This window comes from Somniosus microcephalus, chromosome 12, assembly GCF_052327205.1.
Source record: "Somniosus microcephalus isolate GS21.2 chromosome 12, FLI_Smic_1.0, whole genome shotgun sequence".
In the NCBI taxonomy this organism is placed as follows: Eukaryota; Metazoa; Chordata; class Chondrichthyes; order Squaliformes; family Somniosidae; genus Somniosus; species Somniosus microcephalus.
Genome location: NC_140998.1, coordinates 25695347 through 25718725, shown reverse-complemented (window position 1 = coordinate 25718725; position 23379 = coordinate 25695347). Strand labels below are relative to the sequence as shown.

At 43.6% G+C, this 23379-nt stretch overlaps 1 protein-coding gene across 1 annotated transcript in view; it reads right to left on the bottom strand.

The window, feature by feature from the left end:
- Positions 1–8000: 8000 nt before the first annotated feature.
- Positions 8001–23379, bottom strand: part of LOC147109082 (activator of 90 kDa heat shock protein ATPase homolog 1-like) — a 30918-nt gene continuing 15539 nt past the window's right edge. Inside the window, 8 exon segments of the mRNA XM_086002672.1 lie at positions 8001–10518; positions 12567–12618; positions 13615–13716; positions 16492–16620; positions 18448–18536; positions 21940–21978; positions 21981–22038; positions 22040–22057. Coding sequence (XP_085858798.1) covers positions 10346–10518; positions 12567–12618; positions 13615–13716; positions 16492–16620; positions 18448–18536; positions 21940–21978; positions 21981–22038; positions 22040–22057 — 660 coding nt within the window. The 3' untranslated portion in view covers positions 8001–10345.

Sequence of the window (23379 nt, the reverse complement as noted above, 5' to 3'; positions counted from 1 at the left end):
CCAAAGAGGCGTTATCCAGACAGAATCAGGAAGCCTCCTCAAAGACTGAACTTATAATTGCTTAAACTTAACCAATGTATCTAGCAACTGTAATTGTGATTGTAATTAGTTATCATTTAGTTGTTAAATGAATGTTATGTACTGTTTATCTAAAAAGGGGAGGAATTGTTGTGTATGTAGCTTTAAGAGAATAACTGGTCTCAGACTGCAATACCGGCAGTGACCACCCTGTATAAAGGCGCTAGTGAGCCTGTGTTTTGTTTCACTATTGACTTCCACCAGTAAAGACTTATTTTGTTCCACTCCTGCTGTCCGTGTCTCAATCATTCACGGACGTAATAGGTGTGCCCCTAGAAAAAGGGACCACCTCTGTAGCCTTTGCGCTGTCATAATGGGAACACCCTTTTAGATACATAGATACATAGAAGATAGGAGCAGGAGTAGGCCATTCGGCCCTTCGTGCCTGCTCCGCCATTCGATGAGATCATGGCTGATCCTTTAATTCAGTATCCCGTCCCCGCCTTCTCTCCGTAACCCTTAACCCCTTTTGCCCGTAGAAATATATCCAATTCCCTCTTAAATATATTTAATGAGCTGGCGTACACTGCCCTCTGTGGCAATGAGTTCCACAGGTTCACCACTCTCTGAGTGAAGAAATTCCCCCTCATCTCTGTCCTAAATGGTTTAGCCCTTATCCTTAAATTATGTCCTCTAGTTCTGTTCTCACCCGCCAAGGGAAACATTCCTTCTGCATCCAGTCTGTCTAGACCTGTCAGAATTTTATACACTTCTATGAGGTCCCCTCTCAATCTTCTAAACTCCAGTGTGTACATCCCTAAACTACATAGTCTCTCCTCATAGGTCATTCCCGCCATTCCTGGTATCAGCCTGGTGAATCGCCGCTGCACCCCCTCCATGGCAAGAACATCCTTCCTCAGATGAGGCGACCAAAACTGTACACAGTACTCGAGGTGTGGTCTCACCAGTGCCCTGTACAGCTGCAGCAAGGTATCCCTGTTCCTGTATTCTAACCCTTTTGCTATGAAGGCCAGCATACCGTTTGCCTTCTTGACCGCCTGTTGCACCTGCATGCTCGCCTTCAGTGACTGGTGTACAAGAACACCCAGGTCTCTCTGTACTTCCCCCTCTCCCAATCTATTGCCATTTAAATAATAATTTGCCCTCCCGTTCCTGCACCCAAGGTGGATAACTTCGCACTTGTCCACATTATAGTGCATCTGCCATTTATCCGCCCAATCGCCCAGTCTGTCCAAATCGCTCTGGAGCTTCCTGGTCTCTTCCTCTGAGCCCACCCCACCTCCTAGTTTAGTGTCGTCTGCAAATTTGGAAATGCTGCATCCGACTCCCTGATCCAGGTCATTAATGTAAATTGTGAACAGCTGGGGGCCCAGGACAGATCCCTGTGGTACCCCACTTGTTACTGCCTGCCATTCAGAAAATGAGCCGTTTATTCCAACTCTCTGTTTTCTATCTGACAGCCAGTTCCCTATCCACGCCAAAACTTTCCCCTTTATCCCATGAGCCTCAATTTTCCATGCTAATCTTTTATGTGGGACCTTATCGAAGGCCTTTTGGAAGTCCAGGTACACCACATCTACTGGCTCTCCCCCATCTATTCTACCAGTTACTCCCTCAAAAAATTCCAATAGATTAGTCAAGCACGATTTACCCTTTGTAAATCCATGTTGACTCTGTCCTATCCTGTCCCCATTTGCTAAGTGCTCCGCTATTTCATCCTTAATGATGGACTCCAGCATTTTGCCCACAACTGATGTAAGGCTTACAGGTCTGTAATTACCTGCTTTTTCCCTACCCCCCTTTTTGAATAGTGGGGTAACGTTAGCTACCCTCCAATCCATCGGCACTGTTCCCGAGTCTAATGAATTCTGAAAAATCATCCTTAGTGCATCCGCTATCTCTAGGGCCACCTCCTTCAGTACCCTAGGATGCATGTTATCAGGCCCTGGGGATTTGTCCACCTTCAATCCCTTTAGCTTCCTTAACACCATATCCTTAGAGATATTGATTTGCGTCAGTTCCTCCTTTGCCAATGTCCCTATTTTTCCCGATATCCCAGGGAGGTTTTTTGTGTCTTCCTTCGTAAAGACTGACCCAAAGTATGCATTTAGTTGATCTGCCATTTCCTTATTTCCCATTATATATTCCCCCGTATCTGACTGCAATGGACCAACTTTGGTTTTCACCAGTCTTTTCCTTTTGATATATTTATAAAAGCTTTTGGAGTTAGTTTTTATATTTTCCGCCAGCTTGTTTTCGTAAGCTATTTTGCCCCTCTTGATCATGCCCTTTGCCCTCCTTTGCTCTATCTTAAACTGTTCCCAATCTTCCGCTCTGGCGCTTTTTTTGGCTATTTTATACGCCCTATCTTTGGATTTTATGCTGTCTCTAATTTCCCCTGTTATCCACGGTTGAGTCACCTTTTTAGATTTCCTTTTATGCCAGATTGGTATAAACAATTTTTGCAATTTTGTCATTCTATCTTTAAATGTTTGCCATTGTTTATCTACCTCCAGTCCTCCCAGGAACGTTGTCCAATCAGACCTACTCAGTTCCCGTCTCATGGCATCATAATTTTTAGGGTTGAATATGGAGATGAGGGGTTGATGGTCAGTCAACAAGGTAAATTTTTGTCCGTGTAGGTAATGGTTGAATTTCTTCACTCCCCATACCAGGCTGCGTGCTTCCCTGTCTATCTGGGAATAGTTACGCTCAGCTGAGTTCAAGGAGCGTGACGCAAAAGCTATCGGCCGTTCCGAGCCATCAGGGAATTTATGCGATAATACTGCTCCTACGCCATAAGGGGATGCATCGCACGCCAGTCTGATTGGAAGTGATGGGTTGTAATGAGCCAAAACTTCTTTGGACATGATTAAGTCTTTGCATTTATGGAAGGCACGTTTACAGTCTTCGCTCCATTTCCAAATTACTCCTGTTTGTAGCAGTTCATTAAGAGGGTGTAGAAGAGTTGATAAATTACTATCATAAATTTTTACCGAACTTATTAATCCCAGGAACGACCTTAATTGTGAAACATTTTCAGGTGCTGGGGCTTTTATGACCGCTTCAATTTTTTCAGGTGACTTATGCAACCCTTCCTTATTAATTATGTGGCCACAATATATTTGATTTTGGAAAAATTCGCACTTGGGGAGATTTGCTCGTAGGCCCCATTCTCTCAGCCTAGTGAGCACCTGCTCCAAATTGGCAAGGTGCTCATTGTCGTTTTCTCCTGTTACAAGGATGTCGTCTAGGTAGCATTGAGTCCCCGGAATCCCTTGCAGGATTTGCTCCATAGCTCTTTGCCAGATAGCTGGAGCGGATGCTACTCCGAAAACCAGTCGATTGTACTGGTACAGACCTTTGTGTGTATTTATCGTGAGATTTTTTTTTAGAGGCCTCTTCAACCTCCATCTGTAGATATGCCTGTGCCAAGTCAATTTTGGTGAAATGTTTCCCTCCGGATAGTGAGGCGAATATATCTTCTATCCTCGGAAGAGGATACTGTACCGTGTGAAGGACCGGGTTTACAGTCACCTTGAAGTCTCCACAGATGCGAATTTTTCTCTGTTCTTCAGATTTATCATTATTCAATGCTTTCTTCATGACTGGAACGATGGGTGTTGCCCACTCGCTCCAATCTATTTTGGATAGTACACCTGCCTTTTCCAAATTCTCCAGCTCTGCCTCGACTGCTGGACGAATTGCGTATGGCACCGGTCTTGCCTTATAAAACTTGGGAATTGCTGCATCTTCCACTTTTATTGAGGCGGTGATGCCTTTCAAGGTTCCTAGTTTCTCTTGAAACACTTCTTTGGCGTTGGCCAAGATGTCTTTTAATCGTTCAGGTATGACGTCATCATCGTTTTTTTTCTTACTGGTCACCGTCAGTGCCTGAATGGAGTGCCAGTCTAAATGTATTTTCCTGATCCATTCACGTCCCAGCAGCGGTGGACCACCATCTTGTAGAATGTATAAATACAACTTTTGTATTTCCTTGCCGTTGTATACAACAGGCACCCTTATTTTTCCTTTGGGGTATACTTTCTGCCCCGTATATGTTTTCAAGATAATGGATGTGTCTTTTAAAGGTATATGCGGAAATAGCCGCTCGTAATTCCATCGACTTATGACGGTCAGAGCTGATCCTGTATCTAGCTCCATTTTAACTGGGGACCCCGCTATCGTGAGGGTAACCCAAATGGTCTGGTCATCATCTTTGGCAATTACATTATGTAATTTGAGACAGCTTAGTCTCTTGTTTTCGGAGTCGCTATCGCTCTTCTGGTCCTCGGGGCTACTGCCCGTCATCATTTGTACCTTTCTGTACTTTATTGATTTTTTTTTCCTGTCTGTGGATTTTTTTTTGTCCAGATCGGCATACCCGTGCAATGTGTCCAATCTTTCCACACTGCCTGCATGCTTTGTCCTTGAACCAGCAGTCCCTCTGGTCATGGGTGGATCTGCCGCAGCGATAACATCTCTCGAAACCCCATGTCATTTCATGGGTGCCGAAGTCCTGTCTCTTTTGTTGTATCTCTGCAGCTCCTCTTGCGGCTGCTTCGTATGATACAGCCATACTGAAAGCCTTGTCCAGTGTTAAATCTTTTTCAGAAAGCAGCCTTTTCTGTGTTCCTTCACTTAAGAGACTGCAGATGAATTTGTCTCGAAGATAATCTGCTAGTCCTGCCCCGAATTGGCAGTGTTTTGATAGCTTTCTTAATTTGGGGAGGTAATCTGCGTTACTTTCATTCTTGTGTTGATTTCTCTTGAAGAATTTGAATCGTTCCGCTATCAGCAGCGGTGTTGGGTTTAAGTGCTCCTGTAGGGTATCAACAATTTCTTTAAAATTCTTGTCCTTTGGTTTGGCTGGAGTGATTAAATTTCGTAACAGCCCGTATGTCTTTGCGCCCATTAGATTGAGCAGTACTGAAGCTTTTTTTTCCATCTTCTATTCCATTTGCGGTGTAATATACCTCCACTCTTTCCACATATGTGGTCCAATCCTCTATCTCGTTATCAAAAGCATCAATATTGCCAGACTTAGGCATCCTAGAAATAAAATGGCGCTTCCCGCGCTTTTCTTTCTTTTCTGCAGAAGATATGGCACTTCCCCGCCGCTGCTGCCGATGACAACGCTGTTTCCTAGTTTCCGTTCTTTTTATTTATTTATTTACAGTTGGAGACTCGTTCCCGCCGGACTCTCTCTCTAGGTCTGAACGCAGACCTGCTTGCAGCGCCGGCCGTCTCCCGAGTGCTCCCTCCCCGTCTGTTACTGCTTGCCTCCGCTGCTGCTTGGCCTAGCTGTAGAGCCAGCCGCTGGAGCCCCAGCCCGACGCCCAGGAAGGATTATTGCAGTACCTGCCACCAGCTTGGCTAGCTGGTGAAACCACAGCTTTTTCTTTTTCTTGATTTTTCTTCAACTTTGGACCCCAGAGGAATCGATGTCCTTGAGGTGCTGCCGAATTGCAGGTAAGTCTGTTTCCAATTCGTCGCCACTGTTGTGTCTGTGTGTTGATAGAGACACTGAAGACAGGAGTTGGTTTCATAGGTGTTTACTAAACAAAATCTGGAGGGGAACTAACTGATACAACACAATATACAGGCTTATATAGCCCGAGTGGCCATTACTGGCATTACAGTACACCTGGGGCTCTCAAAGGCACATACACTACATGAACCACATTGCTGTGGGCCTGGAGTCACATATAGGCCAGACCAGGTAAGGACAGCAGATTGCCTTCACATTAATGAAAGTTTTTACGACGATCCGGTAGTTACATGGTCACCATACTAGCTTTTCTTTTTATTCCAGATTTATTTAACCGCTTTTAAATTCCTCAGCTGCCGTGGTGGGATTTGAACTCTGGCCTCTGGATCACCACACCAGGCCTCTGGTATACTACTGTTTCCTTTTGTTTCTCTCACACCTGGCAGCTATCTTTTGCCCTGCCAGTACACTTTACACCTAATCCCAGCCTATTACTATCTCGTCTAGCTTCTAATCTCTTTTTTACTTCTTTTGTTTCTTTTATTCTTTTGTCCGATCGCAGCCCTGCCTCCGATCTAGTTTCTTTTCTTTTCAGTTTTGAAGAAGGGTCCAACCCGAAACGTCAACTCAAATTTCTCTCCACGGATGTTGCCTGACCTGCTGAGTTTTTCCAGCATTTTCTGTTGTTATTAAAGATTTTTCTTACTGTACCTGATGTGACATTGAATTCACCCACTCGAATTTACACATCCTTCTACACCAGTTACCTTGTCCTGTTCAGTCGGGTCAAAGATGCCATTTCGCTCACTGCAATGTTATCTACTCGCACTTCCAGGAACTTGGCACACACAAAAATCTAAAATCTAAAATGTGCAAGGGCAAGTCTAACTAACGGCAGATGCCCCATGACAGCAAAATATGGGGTCGTTCTGATTTAGTTAATACTTTTTTGTTGGAATGGGACTTTGTTGCTTTAGGCATTTCAGTTTGAATGGACCATGTGTGATTTTATTATTTGTGGTGGTGGTGACCGGTCCGATGACACCCAGGAAACTCAGTGCCAGCCCTATTGGTCCAATTAAAATAGGCCTCATTTGTTTCTGATCTCTACTCTCCACCCCTACATTTTCCCCCCAGTCTTTCTGCTCCTGATCTCAATCTCTCCCCCCCAGATCAATCTTGACTCCCTTATCTACCACTGTCCCTTTTTCTCCTTCATCTCCCCTGACAAATCCCCCTATCTCACTGTCCCCTTTTCACCTATCTTCCTCCTTTCCCATGTGTCTTTTCTCTGCTTCCTCCCCAGATTTCAGAAGTTTGATGACCGTCTGCCCCTCTGAACTCACCCCCTTAGCCTTACTAGATTGCCCACACCCTCCTCAATACTAGGCTCACCCAGTGACTTGGTATTTGGGCAATGCAGCCACTGCCAATTTTTCAAGCAGTCAGAGGGGGTCACAGTTGCTCTCTTTCAAGCAGAGGAAAGCATCAGGGGGAGGTGGGAGCACTGAAAATTTGTAGTTTCAAAAAGCTACCTTAAAAAAAAGCCAAAATGATTGATAAACTAGGACACTTAAATTTGCTCCACTGCCATCTAGTGGCGTGGGCCTGAACAATTTAAAAGAATTCCAGAGGCCACCCATTGGCCAAAGTTTTGATCGTGACAGCTGACATTAACCATATTAAATTAGAAATATTGGCATGTTTACAATGGAAAAAGTTACAACACTATACCAAAAATCATATCAATAAAAGCAACATTAAAAGTGCATGCCCTAAATGATTAAAAATGTCCCCACACCCTGCACAAAAAAACTCATGCTGCAGAATTTAGTTGAGGTTGCATTGAGCTGTAGAGGCCCGGACTATGATACTGCAAGTAAGATTTCTGTAGCATCCTTCTCCCACAGACCCTGGCTTGGAGTCAATCAGGGCCCAGGAGATTAAAAACAGTATTTTAACATACAGTACTGCCCTTACTCCATCCCTAAATCTTCCTACTGCAACTGAATTCAACATAACTGAACAGATCTTAAACCTGATTATTGATCTTTAGAGTCAACCAAGCTCAGACAATTGCACTCCACCAGTCAGATCTTGGGTTCAAGTCCAACGCCTGGACTTCAACAATCAAGGATGAGATTTCAGTGCAGTATTGAGGAAGTGCTACACAGTCAGAGGTGCCGTCCACCAAACGAGGCATTGGAGGCCCCATTTGCTTATTTAGGTAGATGTTAAAAGATCTCTTGACATTATTCAAAGACAAAAAGCAGCAAGTTTTCTCCCAATCTCCTAGCTCACCTCCCAAAACAATGAATTAATTAGTTAGCTCAGTTTTCCTGGATATCGGAGTGCAAAAGACTGCCACAGTTGCCTACATTTAACACCAAAATTGCACTTTAAAAGTAATTAATTGGCACATCCGAGACAGTCATTATACATGGAAGTCTTTCTTAAGGAACACAAAATGTTTAAGTAGAAATTGCATTTAATAAAGTAACTTGTGACAGTGTAATATGTACATGGGGTTAGACAACCAGCCTACACCTATTGTTCTAGTACACGTACAATTCACCATCTAGATGTTTAACCCAGTATCTGCCAGTTCACTGTTCCAAACCGCAAAACAGATCACGCTTAGAAATTTAGTTCCACCAAAAGGAACAATGCATAAGCCGCCTAACAATGAAATCTTGTGCAGTCTGACCAGATCAGTTGTTCATTTGCAGTGACATTAACCCAGAATTTGCTGACAAAACAGTGAGTTTAATGGCACGCACTGTTATTGTGTAAATCGGTCAGCGACTTACGGCGAGGGAGATACCCCGCGAGCTACGAATCGTCACAAGTTGCTAGACGATTTGAGTCTTTCACCTCACGAAAATGACAGCTCTCCCTCAACCTCCCCATTAGTTTCGTGAAGTTGCTGCGTTCATTACACATATAGCACCGAAACAGGCAATTTGGCCCAGCTGGTCTATGCCAGCGTTTATGCTCCACATAAGCCTCTTCCCACAACCCTATCAGCATATCCCTCTATTCCTTTCTCACATTTAATTATCTAGCTTCCCCTTAAATGCATCTATGCTCTTCGCCTCACCTACTCCTTGTAGTAGCGAGTTCCACATTCTCACCACTCTGGATAAACAAATTTCTCCTAATTCTTTATTGGATTTATTGGTGACCAGCTTATATTTATGGCCCCTAGTTTTGGCTCAACACAAGTGGAAACATCTGCTCTGTCTCATTTGTGCATTAATTGCCAATTAAACTATCGCCATAGGTTAGGGCTAGTACGTAACTGCACAAGTAATTTAATGACAAGATTTATGTTCCTGCAATGCCAATCAACCTCTCCAGCCCAGAAAGGGAACAATTTAAACAGGAATCTCATTTCTAGATGGCTGATTTTTAAAAAATGTTTTTCCTCTTAATCCAATCCTTCTTTTCCTCTTTCTCTTCCTGTACCTTATTTAACTCTAATTCACCTCATTTCCTTCTCCGTTGTTCCTGTTTCTTTCTCAAATCCTTAAATCTCACTGGTCAAGGAGATAGACTGTTGATCCTGTCATTCACCAAGGTCCCAGATGCCCCATTGCCCTCGGCCTACCGTTATTACCCTACACTTACAGTGCAAAACATTTGAGCTGAAGGATGAGAAAAAAAGTTTAACAGGGTACGCCGCGAGATGTCCCGCTCCAGCCAATTCTGGGCCATTATTTCCAGTGCCAATATTAAAACAGTCCTTCAGTGTTCTGCCATTAGAAAAAAAAAAATCAACTTGGGATGGGATTTTAAGGATGCAATGACAAAACATATTTACTCCCTCAGTTCCTTAGAAAGATGCAGTATTGTCTATTATGGGATCATGATCAATGAACAAAATGACCCATTTTGCAAGCAGACTTCCATATGGCTCAACTTCTTGCAAGTGATCCACCTATATATAAATAAAAGCTGTAAAACCAAACTGAAAATGATGCTACCAATGGTGTGACAGCAGTTACATCAGTAGAATGGATTGCACCTACCCCACCGCTCAAGGCCATTTGTAATAAAGTCACATTTGAAAAAACTGCAACCATCAGTAAAGTTTTTCTTCCACTCCTAGCTTTATTTGATCCCTTCACTGGCACATTGCTTATTCACCGATTATAAACTCAGTATAGCATCAGATGCAATCAGATGACTGGTTTGAGATCTGCTTTTCCTGAATAGCTGTAAAAAAAATTAAACAAAGTGTCCTTTTCAGATCCTGGGGTAGGCATATACTGTAGATGTTCTAAAAATGGAATTAGAGGTTTATTTCTGTTGGGGGGGGGGGGGGGGGGAAGAAAGAAGTAAACTTAAGGGAAGGCAAGTAACTTCTCCAATCTTCTCTTTAGTTTGCTTTTGATATTGCTCAATCCATAATAAACCCAAACCTTACAACACACTGCATCAATTATCATTAAAAATTCACACTGGTGATGAGAACTGACATTTTACACATCTGCACAACATACAGTGGGAAACTCTTGCATGTAGAACTCAAATATAAAATTTCACAATTAACACAGTCAATGTTCTCCAATTCTTCAAGATTGTTTGTTAAAAAGTCTTTCCCATTCTAAGGCTGTACTTTACTGAATGAGCTTCTTGGCTGCTGGAAAGAGACATTCTGCTGGAAGCATCCATTTAAGAGTTCATCACGGTCATAGTTGCAGGTTGGCTGGACTGTTAACACAAAAGGATGAACAGAACAGTGAAATGAACAAAGGTCTAAAGCTTTATGTATTCATAAGTTAGCTAGGAGTTTTCAGCGAGACCATCCCATTAGAACAGTCGTACATTGTATCCAAAAGTCTGCTTAATGCCATCAAAGTAGTAACGCTGCCAGCCTGCTTTTGTCTGATCTTCCTCGCCCACTGGGACACCTTTACACTCCACTTGCAGTTCTGTTCCATCGTTCTTGTTGCAGAAGATCAGTTTTATGGTTGCATAATGTTCTGTAAATAAGCCAGTGGCAATAAGTAAGTTTTTCAACAACCAGACAAAACTGAAAAAATGAACAGAGCAGATTTTTCTCAAGACACCAATTTAAATAGGCAATGAAACAAATTAAGGAAGACACGTACACTATTTCAAATAAAGCCATAATAACAATTTTACAGCGACTTTACACAGAAAAACATCCCAAGGCACTTCATAAATGTAAATCAGACAAAAGTCAATGCCAAGCCAAAGAGGGCTGACCAAAAGCTTGGTGAATTTTAAAGAGGGTCTTAAAGGAAGAGGGAGGAGGAGAGACAAGGTAGTTCAGGGGTGGAATTTCTGAGCTTAGGGTCTAGGATGGCTGAAGGCATGCCTCGTCAATGATAGGGTGAAGGGATGCAAAAATGGCTAGAGTTAGAAGAAGAGTCTGGGAGGGTTGTAGGGCTGGAGAAGGTTAGACAGATAGAGGGGTGGGCGAGGCCACAAAAGGGATTTAAACACAAAGATGAGAATTTTAACCAGGAGCCAAGGTAGGTCAGCAAGCACAGGAGCAATGGGTAAGTGGGACATGGCAGCAATTTTAGATGAGCTGAAGTTTATGGAGGATGGCAGGCCAGCCAGGGGAGCACTGAAATAGTGACATCCTGAAGTGACTCTGATGAGGGCGGAGGCTGGGTGGAAACAAGCACTGTGTGGAGGAAGAAATAGGCAGCCTTTGTGAGGGAGAGAACATGGGGTCCAAAACTCAGGTCTAGGTCAAATAGGACACCAAAGTCTGGTTCAATTGCTCGAGACAGTGGCCAAGGAGGGGCGATGGAATTGGAGGCAAGTGTACAGAGTGTGTGGCAGGGGCCAAAGGCGATGGCAAATTAAACATCAAAAAAATAAAAACAAGTCAACATGTTGAGCAAGACATTAAAATTTTAGATAAAGCTTCCTTGGTAGCTATGCCAGCCAGCACATCATATAATTCTATGTAACGTGGTACGAAACCAAATAGCATAGACAAGATAGCTTGACTTTGCCAAGTTAGTCAGCTAAGCTGAAGTAGAGATAGGGGCACTGCAGTTCACTTCAGCATCCATGGGCATTGGAGGTAGGAAGTGAAAGCCAGAGTTCTAACCCTCAATAACTCAGTGACCTCTACTGGAAGTTGCAGTACAGATATTGGGTAGTAATGGGATCGGGCTCAGTTGTGATGGTCAAACCTGTCCCCCAACCCTAAATTGAAAAGCCTGCAATAGCCAGGATTACACACAAAAAAAATGGGAACTTGGTCAAAAGGCCACCAGTGCCTGTGGAACTATACTCAACAGCATGAACAACTTGCATTTATATAGTGCCTTTAATGTAGTAAAATGCCCCAAGGCACGTCACAGGAGTTTTAACAAAATTTGACACCGAGCCACATAACTCCTATTAAGACAGATGGCCAAAAGCTCAGTCAAAAAATGTAGGTTTTAAGGAATGTCAAGGAGGAGAGAGAGGTAGAGAGGTTCAGGGAGCGAATTTGAGAGTTTAGGGCCCAGGCAGCTGAAGGCACAGTCGCCAATGGCAGAGTGATTAAAATAGGGGATGCACAAGAGGCCAGAATTGTCACGGTTTCATGAGGGAGAAAAGTCCAGATACATTTTGCAAATAAACAGGTCTAGAACTTTCGGCAGTTTGTAGGTTGATCGTTAAAAAAGTCTGTATTGCCATCCAGCTGCAGTTGTATTGCAGCTGGTAAGAGAAAACCACTTTACTCTCCCATGTATTCTAAACTTTATTCACATACTCGTTTTTCCTGGATTATGGGAAAAAAAATTATAAAATTAAAAACCTAATTCACCATAAAAAAAGTGCGGCCTCCCCCCTCTCATCGATGCTGAATCCACAACCTCATATAGTGCTGGTTCATACTACCTCAGGAGGTGTTGAAAAGTAAACTCGGTGAATGAAGCCTGTGTGTACTTTCTGGGTTTCATGAAAACCAGTTGTGAAAGTTCAAAGCCAATCAATCAATCAATGCATTCTAGGGTATGGTTACATTCATCAATTAACTCTGCAGAGAGAGACATACCAGTTGGCCATGACTTGTACCTCCACTTCATAACAATCCGTTGCTCAGAAACCTAGTAAATAAAATTAGTTCATCAGTATTGTTTGATAACATTGCACAGATAAAAGCATCACCAGTAACAGCAAGTACTTTACTGTGAATATTTTTCACACTGGAACAAAAAAAACCTACAAAAATCACTTTAAATCCCAGCTGCCAAAGATTTGTCTCGAGGATTAAGCATGTTAATTTATGCTTAGACCTGGTAGCCTTTTCGAATTTCTCCATTTTAAAGTAACACTTCAGCAACTGCACTTGATTTTGACATTATACCCGTCAACTGATTTATAAAAAGAGAGAAAACTGGTCAGTCAGATTTAGTCTGCAGTTTAGATATATTCCAACATTACACTGGTACATAAAGTCAAGTTGTTACCAAGATCATTCAAGCAAAACTGCTCACATGCTAGTGACTTTAATATTGGACGCAATCAGTATGGCTTTTGCCTTTGTAAGCAATTAGCTGCAAAATGCCTGGCAGCACGTGTGAAGGGTCATTAGCAGGAGATGTAGTAGACGCTTAAATTTCCCCACTATGGGAGCACACAAAAGAGATTAGTGGGGATATCTGCTTCATACATCTCATCCTTTTACGGAGGGGCAACAACAGAGGCTTTGGAAGGTCGGCTGCTGATTCTCTGGCTAATAAATGCAGGAAACAAGGTTCTTGGCGAAGGGTGGGGAAAGAGAATAAAGAGAGAAATTCAATTGTACTTTTCAAAGAGTACTCCACCTATGAATATGAATTTATGGAATGTAACCTTGGAAAATATTACACTGCTTATGTAACTATATCCATTCAATGTTACCCCATGATACTTTCATCATAGTTTGCTGTTAACATACAAAAAACCTTTATCAAGGCGGTCACTAACACACGTTACCTAGTCTGTAAATGCAGCTTAGAATTAAGAGTGAAGATGCATGGAAAATCCAGCTTCTATTCTAAGCCGCACACATTTATAAAGTCTCAAACCTGTAACGCAAGGTTTTAAATGCAGATGCTCACCAGTTCCAAGAATTCTCCGCTGACGTTCCCATCAAGCAGTTGGAATTTTCCTCCCTTGGCAGCCTCTACGACTGCTGGTGCATGTGTGAAAGCCTGGATAAGCTGAAATTAGAAGATGGACAATATTGATTTTAAGTCTTAGAACTAACTATTTATCTAGTTTAGGAGCAAGTGTCTCTCCGGCTCTTTCTCCTCCCTCGATCATCATTGCTGATTACAATTTCCAACTGCATCACTTCAATGCAAATAGCCTCAAGTCAGTACTTTGAATTAGAATATCATCGGAGAGAGGAACAAGTAAATAATCCAAATGTACATGCACATTTTAAAATGACAATTATCTACCAGAAAGATGATCCAACTATTTTGTCCATAATTACAAACTTACCAATATTTACTACACGGCAAAAAAATCTAGCTGGTACAACGCTAACCATATTTTTAATCGTAATTATGAGAGACTAGAGAAACTGTAGCAATACAGTATACTAGTAGTGATAGCCTTACAAAAGTGGTTTGCAGACAGGGTTGGAGACATTTCTGGAGAGTGGTAGCACCAGAAGAGTGAATTACTATGCTCGCCTGCAGCTTCATGCTCTGGTGGCTTCTGGCTCTGCTGCTATGGGTTGTGGGCCATCACATTTGGATGCTCCTGGTCACTAAGCAGGGAGTGCTCCCGACATGCTAGCCAACCAGAGGGAGCAGATTATATATATTAAAAAAAAAAAAAAAAAATCCCTCAGTTTAGTCCAGTCACAGCCGGTGAATTTTGGTCTGGGGTATTTTCCATAGTGCCTCAACCCAAATTGACTGTCAGGTCCACCTACTGCCACCAGAGTGGGAAGACACATCTGGCAGCAGTTAGGAGGAAGCTCAAGCATTTGCTTGCTCACCTCTGGACAGTTGGTTGAGAGTTCAAGTCCATTCTCATGATCTAGGAGGTCACTAGTGCAGCATTAAGGAAGCACTGCACTTCGCTACAAGAGACCTTAACCATCTGCCAAGGCATTATTTGAAGAGCATGGCGTCCTCCCTGGCGTCTCGGCGAACATTCCTCACCTCTACTTTAACATAAGTAATTAATTATTCACCAGATTACAGTTTGCCTATCGAAGTCACATCACTCATTTTACCAGAAGCACTTTGGGATGTTGGAGACCCACAACTTCTACTGAATAAATGCAAAGAATCCTTTAAAGGATACATTATTGGGAGGATCAAGAGTCTGGTGTTGACAAATTCTGCTAGAAGGTCTTTCACCTCCTGCCCCACCCCTCAACATTAGCAGATAATGAGTGATCGCAGTCCTCCCGTGGAGGACTGCGGAGTACAGACTGCTAGGGGACAGTAGCTTTCCACAGTGTTCAGTAGAGAGAGTTTTAAATAGTATGCCCTTGGCCTCATTTTCTAGCCATTTTAAAAATGCAAGGTCAGGCTGCTTGGCTACAACAGAATTCCCCACTTCCCGTAAGTATGCAGCTAGCCCAGTGGTTTTCAAATTGTGTGGGAGAACCCCCCGAAACTCACCACAGACTCCTTGTTCTAAAAGACACTGGCAGGTACCCAAAATGAAAGAATCCCATCATTGCACAATATGCACAGCAACAGAAATAACCGCTAGCAAGGTCAGTACAGAAAACCTTATGACTTCAGCCCCTCTAGGATCACCTTACATACCCTTACGGTCCAGGAACCCCAGTTTTAAAACAAGAGTTATATCTAGACAGCATCCCCACTCAATTCCATACGATAATGATTCTACTTTCCTTTCCCAACTCCAACTATGGGTTTTTTATAGTTTAAATGAATGAATTGATTGTATTTCCAAAATTAAAAGGCAGTTCTGTGCTGTGGTAATCAACTAGGAACTTTTAAGATAATTTTCAAAAGAACTGGTGGGGGGGGGGGGGGGGGGGTTTGAAGACGAGGTGAATTTTATTTACGCAGCAAGTTATGTTGATCTGGAATGCACTGCTTGAACGGGTGGTGGAAGCAGATTCAATACTGTAGTAACTTTCAAAAAGGGAATTGGATCAATAATTGAAAAAGAGAAATGGTCAGGGCTTTGGGGAAAGAGCAGGGGGAGTAGGACTGATTGGATAGCTCTTTCAATGAGTCAGCACAGGCACGATGGGCCAAATGGCCTCCTATCAATTATGGTTTGACTGAAATCAAACAATTTCACTTTTGAGCTGGATTACACAAGCTTATATTGCACATTTTGATATGGATAAAGTAGTTATGTATACTTGTTGCTGGATTGCGAGATCTGAATAAAAAAACAAAATCACACATTTCAAGCTAGCTACTCGTAACTGCAAACTGATACAGTATTATAATTTTACACAGCATGCGGAGGCAGTTGTTATTCCAGGACAGCGTACAAGTTGTTGACATACGAGAGTGGCACTCTGTTTTCATCCTCCACAAGAAACCGTTTTAGTGTTTTGTTAAGTTGAGGGTGGATTTCTCCCTTTCCCTCATAGGTCCAACCAGGCTACAAAACCTGGTCCCAGAGTACATGGTGGGAAAACTTCACCACCAATGACGCTCAACTGGCCAAGCCCTTCACCCACCCTCCCACCTTCACAGAGCACAAAGATTCAAACTCCAGGAGGATGGGTTGAAGCTGCATCTTGCCCTCCATCGAGCAGAGAAGCAATGCAATAATACACAACCAAATGATCACTCTTTTGAAAGCTTCCTTCCTTTCTCCTCCCCTTAGAACCCTGCCTTGTATTCTTCCCGACCAAGGCGGCAGGCTTGATGGCTGCTCCTAAGCTTGCACATGCTCCTTCATCACAAGCCACTTGGTGGTGCACAAGAGCAACAGACATTCAATCTTTCCTCCTGCTCCCATTCCTGTTTGACACTTACCTCCTGTGTAATAAAGATCCTGTACAGCTCTTCCGGTGATGTCATGAACCGGTCCTTTAAGTTAATTTTGCAGGTTGGAATCTTAACCCCAACTGGCGTATTCTGACTGGGTAACTGCCCTGTAGCGATCTGAAGAAAAATTAATTCAATTAAAATAGAGAGAGTGTGGTGGTGGGAGAAAGAAGTCCAGGCTTCAGAGAGCTGTGCAAAGCAGCAGGGTACACAGCCACCTATCCCCTATTAGCAATCATTGCAACTAACCAGTAAAGAACAGGTAAAAGTTTACCAAATGCACATCAAATAAAGCCAGCATTAGGTAGCACTTGGCTTAGACCACTGCTTTTAAAATGGGGCACATCAAAGTGTGTTGGCTGCTGGGCAATTCTGAAGTCTTACACAGTATATCTCAATGACTTATGGGTTGTGAGCTGTAGCATGGAAATGTCAGTTTAAATTCTTATAGGTTCTTTAGGCTACTTTAGTTGGATTAGTACTATACTACACCCCGTTTTCTCCCCAAGACCCTACAATATAGCTAGCCACTGTGGCAACAGCAGAAGAACAACGATATTGGTGTTTTCTTCGCAGAAAAGAAGCACCAGGCATCTCCTTACTTTCACCCAGCAAGGACAGCAGAGATAGGAAACTTGTGTAAGGAACTGCAAATCAAACCTAAATGAGAACACGATGGCCCTGCTTCCACTTCCCTCCCGCACCAAAAAGGTTTAGTTCGTCAACCATTTGTACAACATGCCTATTTTCTGTTTGGATGAATTTTTCATAAGGCAAGAGAAGTCAGTAGTGGAGCATGGAACCATTCAACACCGAGCACCCAGCATCAGGCCAAAGCACACCAAGTGCAAACTTCAGCATTTGTCCATCGTCCACACCATCCGTACACACACTTTAGAAAAGTAGCATTGGCAGATTCAAAAATAATTGAGTTTTTAAGAATTAATTCTCAATGACACAACTTAAATTCAATATGAAGAATGTAGCTCCACACCACATTAAAAGCTCTAAAGATGCCAAAATGGAAGTCTAAACCATCATATAATTTATGGCAAGTGGTTTTGCTTAGTTGGAAATTAAGTAATTTTACAAAGTTGTTTCTATGGGGTGTCTCAAGTATTTTTTCTTTAAAAAAAAGACACCAGATAGCAAACACTTGAATTTTATGGTCGAGAAGGAAAGACAGATCACCTATCTGAAATATAATCAATGCAATTAATAAGAGGGTCAGGATGGGGAACCTGCAAATAATATGGTGCTTTTTCCTCCAGTGAGGGTCCAAGACAGATTAAACATCCCAAGCCTAGCTAGGTCTGATTGATAAGGACTTGGGAGTCCAGCAGTAGTTCAGTATTGACTAATACCTAATCCTAGGAAAGGAGACACTAGTGGGGATACTTCAGCCCCTAACCAAAAAGGGCTAAGGAGGTCAAATCCAACTTCAGCTCAGTGCAGTCTGGGCCCGAACATCCAGCTGATGCCTCACGAACAGGCTTCCCCAACTGACCCTGGCAGCAGATTTGATCCTGTAAAGACCTTCACCCTGGCAGTGGAGAATTCTTACAGGGCAGACACATTTGGCAGAAAGCAATGCTTCAGAAATTTTAAACCTATTGCATTGGCTAGAGATTAAAACCAGCCATACTAGATATCTTGCTCTTCTTACTGCTTTCACAAATAAACCTACAAATGGGAGCTCTAGGCCTGGGAAATACATTACGGACAAGGCCTGCTTTTATACTGCATGGCCGGGGGCGGGGGGTGGGGGGTCCACAAGGATAGCATTTCATTTCAACATGCAAATGTCTTAAAAGGACATTTTAATTCTGTCAAACCATTCTCCCCAAGCGATGCATGGAGGATGCAGAGACGGAAGAATATTGAGAACAGCATGTCAGCTACAAGTTCAAGTTTGAAAATAAATGGTAGTTAATGTTTCTTTACCTTGGCCTGCAGATCAACCTTAGGCTTGGGCTGCAACGGTTCCTTCGGAACACCATTAATTGTTGGCAAGATCATTCCCTGAGTAAATTCTGGAATATAAACCCAAAAGTGATGGTGAATTCTAGTGTTCAAAAGGAAGAACGAACTTCCATTTCTAGAGCACCTTTCAGGACCTCAGCGCGTCCAAAAGCCCTTTACAGTCAATGAAGTACTTTTGAAGTTTAATCAATATCGTAATGTAGGAAACGCGACAGCCACTTGCAAGCTCCCACAAACAGCAATGAGATTACTGACCCAATAATCAGTTTTGTGATGTTGGCTGAGGAATAAATTTTGGCCACGAAACCGTGGAGAAGTCCCTTGTTCTCCTTCAAATAGTGTCAAGTTTTATGTTCACCTGAGTGGGTAGACAGGACCTTGGTTTAATGCTTCATCTGAAAGATGAAACATCCAACAGTGCAGCACTCCTTTGGTACTGCACTGAAGTGTTGGCCTAGATTTTTGTGCTCAAGGCTCTGGAGTGGGATGAACCCATAACCTTCTCACTCAGAGGCTGTCACTTAGTGGGTAAGTTAAACACCAATGTTCCCTTTAAGCTGCGCAACACTCCAGGGAACCCGCGCAACCGGCTTTTCAATGTAAAAACTGCTCATGCGTGGCATTTAGAATGACCCACGCAGCACCTTAAAGGGGCCATGCAGGGCCAAAAAAAATTACAGGGAACATTGTTAAACACCTACAGAAAATGCTGGAAACATTCAGCAGGTCAGGCAGCACCGTGGAGAGAGAAACAGAGTTAACGTTTCAGGTCTATGACCCTTTGCCAGAAGGAGGTCAGGAACTTGTTGGGGGTGCGTGGAAGGGTCAAGAACTTGTGGGGGGGGGGGGGGGGGGGTGGGTGGGAGGGAAAGGAGAGGGGAGGTGGAGGAAAGGGAGGTCTTAACCCACAAGGATGAGCCCGGTCTACTCTCTGAAAGCAGTACTGCGAGTTCTGTCTGGGGCTTGGCATGAATGGATCAAATTAGACATTGAAAAGTACTTGATTACTCAGGCAGGCAGGATCTAATTACACATTCCAGACACCCATCCAAAATCTGGTCTCGTCATCTAAGGGGATCAATCAGAACTTGTGTTGTAAATACACTGTCAATATTTATACCTCAACTGGTATCACCAAAACTTTAACTGGTAATTTACCCCATTGCTGTTTGTGGGGCCTTGCTATGAGCAAATTACCCGCTGCACTTCCTACATTTACAACAGTGACTACACTTTAAAAAGTGCTTATTTAGCGTAAAGAGCTTTGAGACGTCCGGAGGTTGTGAAAGATGCTACATAAATGCAAGTCTCTCTTTTTTCCTCTCTATATAAACTTCACACCCACACCCAACCATTTACCACTTCTGAGGTTTCAATCATTGAAAAGGCCCTTTTGTGATCACATTCTTGTCTCTTCAAACACCCACATCCACTGTCCTACTCTAACCCAGCTATATTCACCCTCAACCCTGGAGAAAACTATCCCCCTTTCACCCCCATCATTTTCTGATGCCCAGCTTCCTCAGACCTTCCACCTGCCAGCACAGTCTACCTGGTCGACAGCACCCTAGCTTCAGCCTTCAATGTCTTAATTCTCACCAAATATTTCACCATCTCCTACTCCCATTGCTCCCCTGGTACAATTCCCATTTCTGTACCAAGGCCTGGGGACTACAGACTTGAGCATAGCTGGCACACAACTGGGCTGTTTGACCACCAGATCATGCTAGACCACTAAGCACTACTACCTCTAGCTCCAAGAGGAATTTTTACCATTACTATTCCTCTTCCTTCTCTACTTCCAGGATTATATTGGAGGATAAAGAGAACTCTAAATTCCTGATAACTAATCACCCCCTCAGATAGCCTTTCTCCACTTCCCCCAACATCAGTGCAAGGGGTTCATGGTTTAATGTGTGTATAAGATTAAACTAAATTCTTGTCCAGCTCAGCCTCTACCTCAACACCTCAAAGCCAACCTGGACCTCAAATTATGCTGTAGTTTCTCCCCATCTGCCCCACTTTTCCCCCCATTCCATTAAATCCCTTCTATAGTCAACTGCCCTCATCAAAGCCCATTCCTACCTGTCCCAACATATAGCCAATACATCTGCCATTCCTTCTTTCATCCTCAGGAATGGCCCATGGTTCCTTCCTGGCCCACTCTTATTACTCACTGATGTACCTCCTCAGCAACATCAACTATGGGGAGATGGGGGAAGGCAGGGGTGGAGCAGAGTCACCATCCCCACAGGAACCAACACCCAGCTCTCCACCACAACTGTTGTGCTGTCCAACAGCTGGTCTAAAAGTTATGGATCAGCCAAAATTTCTCCAGCTTAGTACTAAAACTATCCCATTCAGTTACCATCAAACACCTAGCCTTCATCCATCACATCTCCTTGGCTGCTTGCTCAGACTCAACCCGAGTTGCTGATCATGAACTAGGCTTCAGATCAAATAACCCTATTCATCACAAAAACTGCATATTTCCACTTTGCAGTATCATCCACTTCTGCTTGTACTTAAACCCCCATTCATAGCCATCACGCCCCAGGATTGACTTCTCCAATGCGGTTTTACCGCCGGAGCTCCAACCTACATAAACTTCAACTAACAAAACTGCATCGTCCATATTCTATCCATATATACATCAAATTCGTTCGTCACCTGTCCTCACCATCCTTCACTAGCTCTCCCAAAACAATGAATTCAAAACTACTCAGTCTGGCTTGACCTCTTACTACTTTTGTGACCGCCAGCTCTACATGCCAGCATGTACCCTTCTTAATTCCGCTCTGGTCACATGCATCTCTTCTACACACTCCCCTACATGGCCTTGGTCCTGGAACCCTTCGCTAAACCTACCATCTTGCTTCCACTCCCCCATTTTCTAAAGCATCCTCAAAATCTCGTTGGTCACTTCTCCTAATCCTACTACTTATACTCAATGCTAATCCATCCCCGCCACCCTTTAAGCACCTTGGAACGTTTCCTATGATGAAGGGGTTACATAAGCGCAAAGTTAAGATATGATACACAACCTGTGTTAATAAACCCCAGCCTCAGTAAGCATACCAACAATTATGATCTCCCCTGGTTTAAGATAGACAAATTTTGTCTAGTACTGTATAATAATATATTGCAGGGTTATCCATAGCAGATGACAAATGGATCAGTAACTACATAAACAAAGAAAGTCACCTCAGAGCTGGACTCAAGGCTAATTCTAGAGTTGAACAACAGTTTCACACAACTTGATAAAATGTGTAAAAATATTTTAGATTGATAGAAATAAAAATGCAATTTAAAGAAGCACGTTTAGTCTGTCCCCATAAACATTGTTAACTTGCTAAATTCATGTACTGTAATCCCTGTTTAATTGGAGTGTTGATTATGCTTTCACTGGAGGGAAAGGTTTTCAAACGGAGAAAGGCTTCATTCTACACTTACCTAATTTCAGTGTTTCAATGTAGTTGAGAAGTGCCTCCTGATCTTGCTTGCACCATCATTTTTCATTAGAGCCAACAATTGTGTGTCAGGCTCATCTTTTTGCCAGCCCAACAATAACCTGGAGGACAAATTCCAAATATCTAATTTATTCAACCAGCCTCCAAACACAAAACAAAAGCTACAAATACTGACAAGAGTCCAAAATCTTAAACTTCCAATAGCTTTTATACATACTATATCTATCTATCTTCTATCTTCTATATAGATATATAAAGCGGCTCTTCTGTCTGTCCCGATGTCCTGTCTGTCTGTCCGTTTCTCTATACGTTTGAAAGTTACAGAGCGTACCGACGCGCGCGTCGCCTAAAAAGCTTGCGATTCCAGGCGTATTTACGTTTCGGCCGGACAAAAATCCCGCCCGCGGTATCCCAAAAACGTTCAGCGTTCCGCTCATTAGCATCTCATTAGCGACCGTGTGACGTCGAGGTCGACCCAATCGACGGCGGTTCCTTCCTACAGTTGAGTGTCGAGTGACTCGACGATTTGACCAATCCTACGCTTCGGTGGCCTGACCGGTCGACCAATGTGTGTGTGTGTGTGTGTGTGTGTAGTGTGTGTGTGTGTGTGTGTGTGTGTGTGTGTGTGTGTGTGTGTGTGTGTGTGTGTGTGTGCCTTATCCTTCTGAACGAGGTGAGTGGCCGCCATCTTGATTTTTCACGATTTTTTCCCCACACTTTCAGTGTGTTAGGGAAGTAAGGTAAATATTTGAATTATGCTCGTTAGGGAATTTAATAAAACTCAAATAAATTGTTAATTTTGTGTTTAGCAACCCCCCCCCCCTCCTCCTCACCCTCGCGCAGGGGGGACTCGGGGCCTGAAGCTCAAAAAATTTCTCTCTCTCTCTCCCCTTCTCTCTCCCCTCTCCCTCTCTCTCCTTCTCCTCTTCCCTCTGTCTCTCTCTACTTCCCCCTCTCAGGTTTCACGGTGTCGCGGACGGAGCTGCGGGCGGGCCGCCCGAAGTTTCCCGCTCGCTAACGGCTGCCAAGCCGCCCTTGCCTGCTCCCACGCGGGCCGCCTCGCGCCGCCCGCAGTGGCCGTCCGCCTCGCGCCGCCCGCAGTGGCCGTCCATCAGCCGCACGATACCTCAGCTCGGTCCGTCCGACTTCAGAACCCGACTGCGCCTTAAGCGCAAGGCCCCCGCACGGCCGCTATCGCAACGGCACCGGACCTCAGGCGGTGGGCAGGGGCCGGAGAGAGGGGAGGGTAGGTGTGGGAGGGAGAGAGAGAGAGAGAGAGAGAGAGGAGAGAGAGAGAGAGAGAGAGAGAGAGAGAGAGAGAGAGAGAGAGAAGAGAGAGAGAGAGAGAGAGAGAGAGAGAGGAGAGATAGAGAGGAGAGAGGAGGGGAGGGAGAGAGAGAGAGAGAGGTGAGAGAGGGGAGGG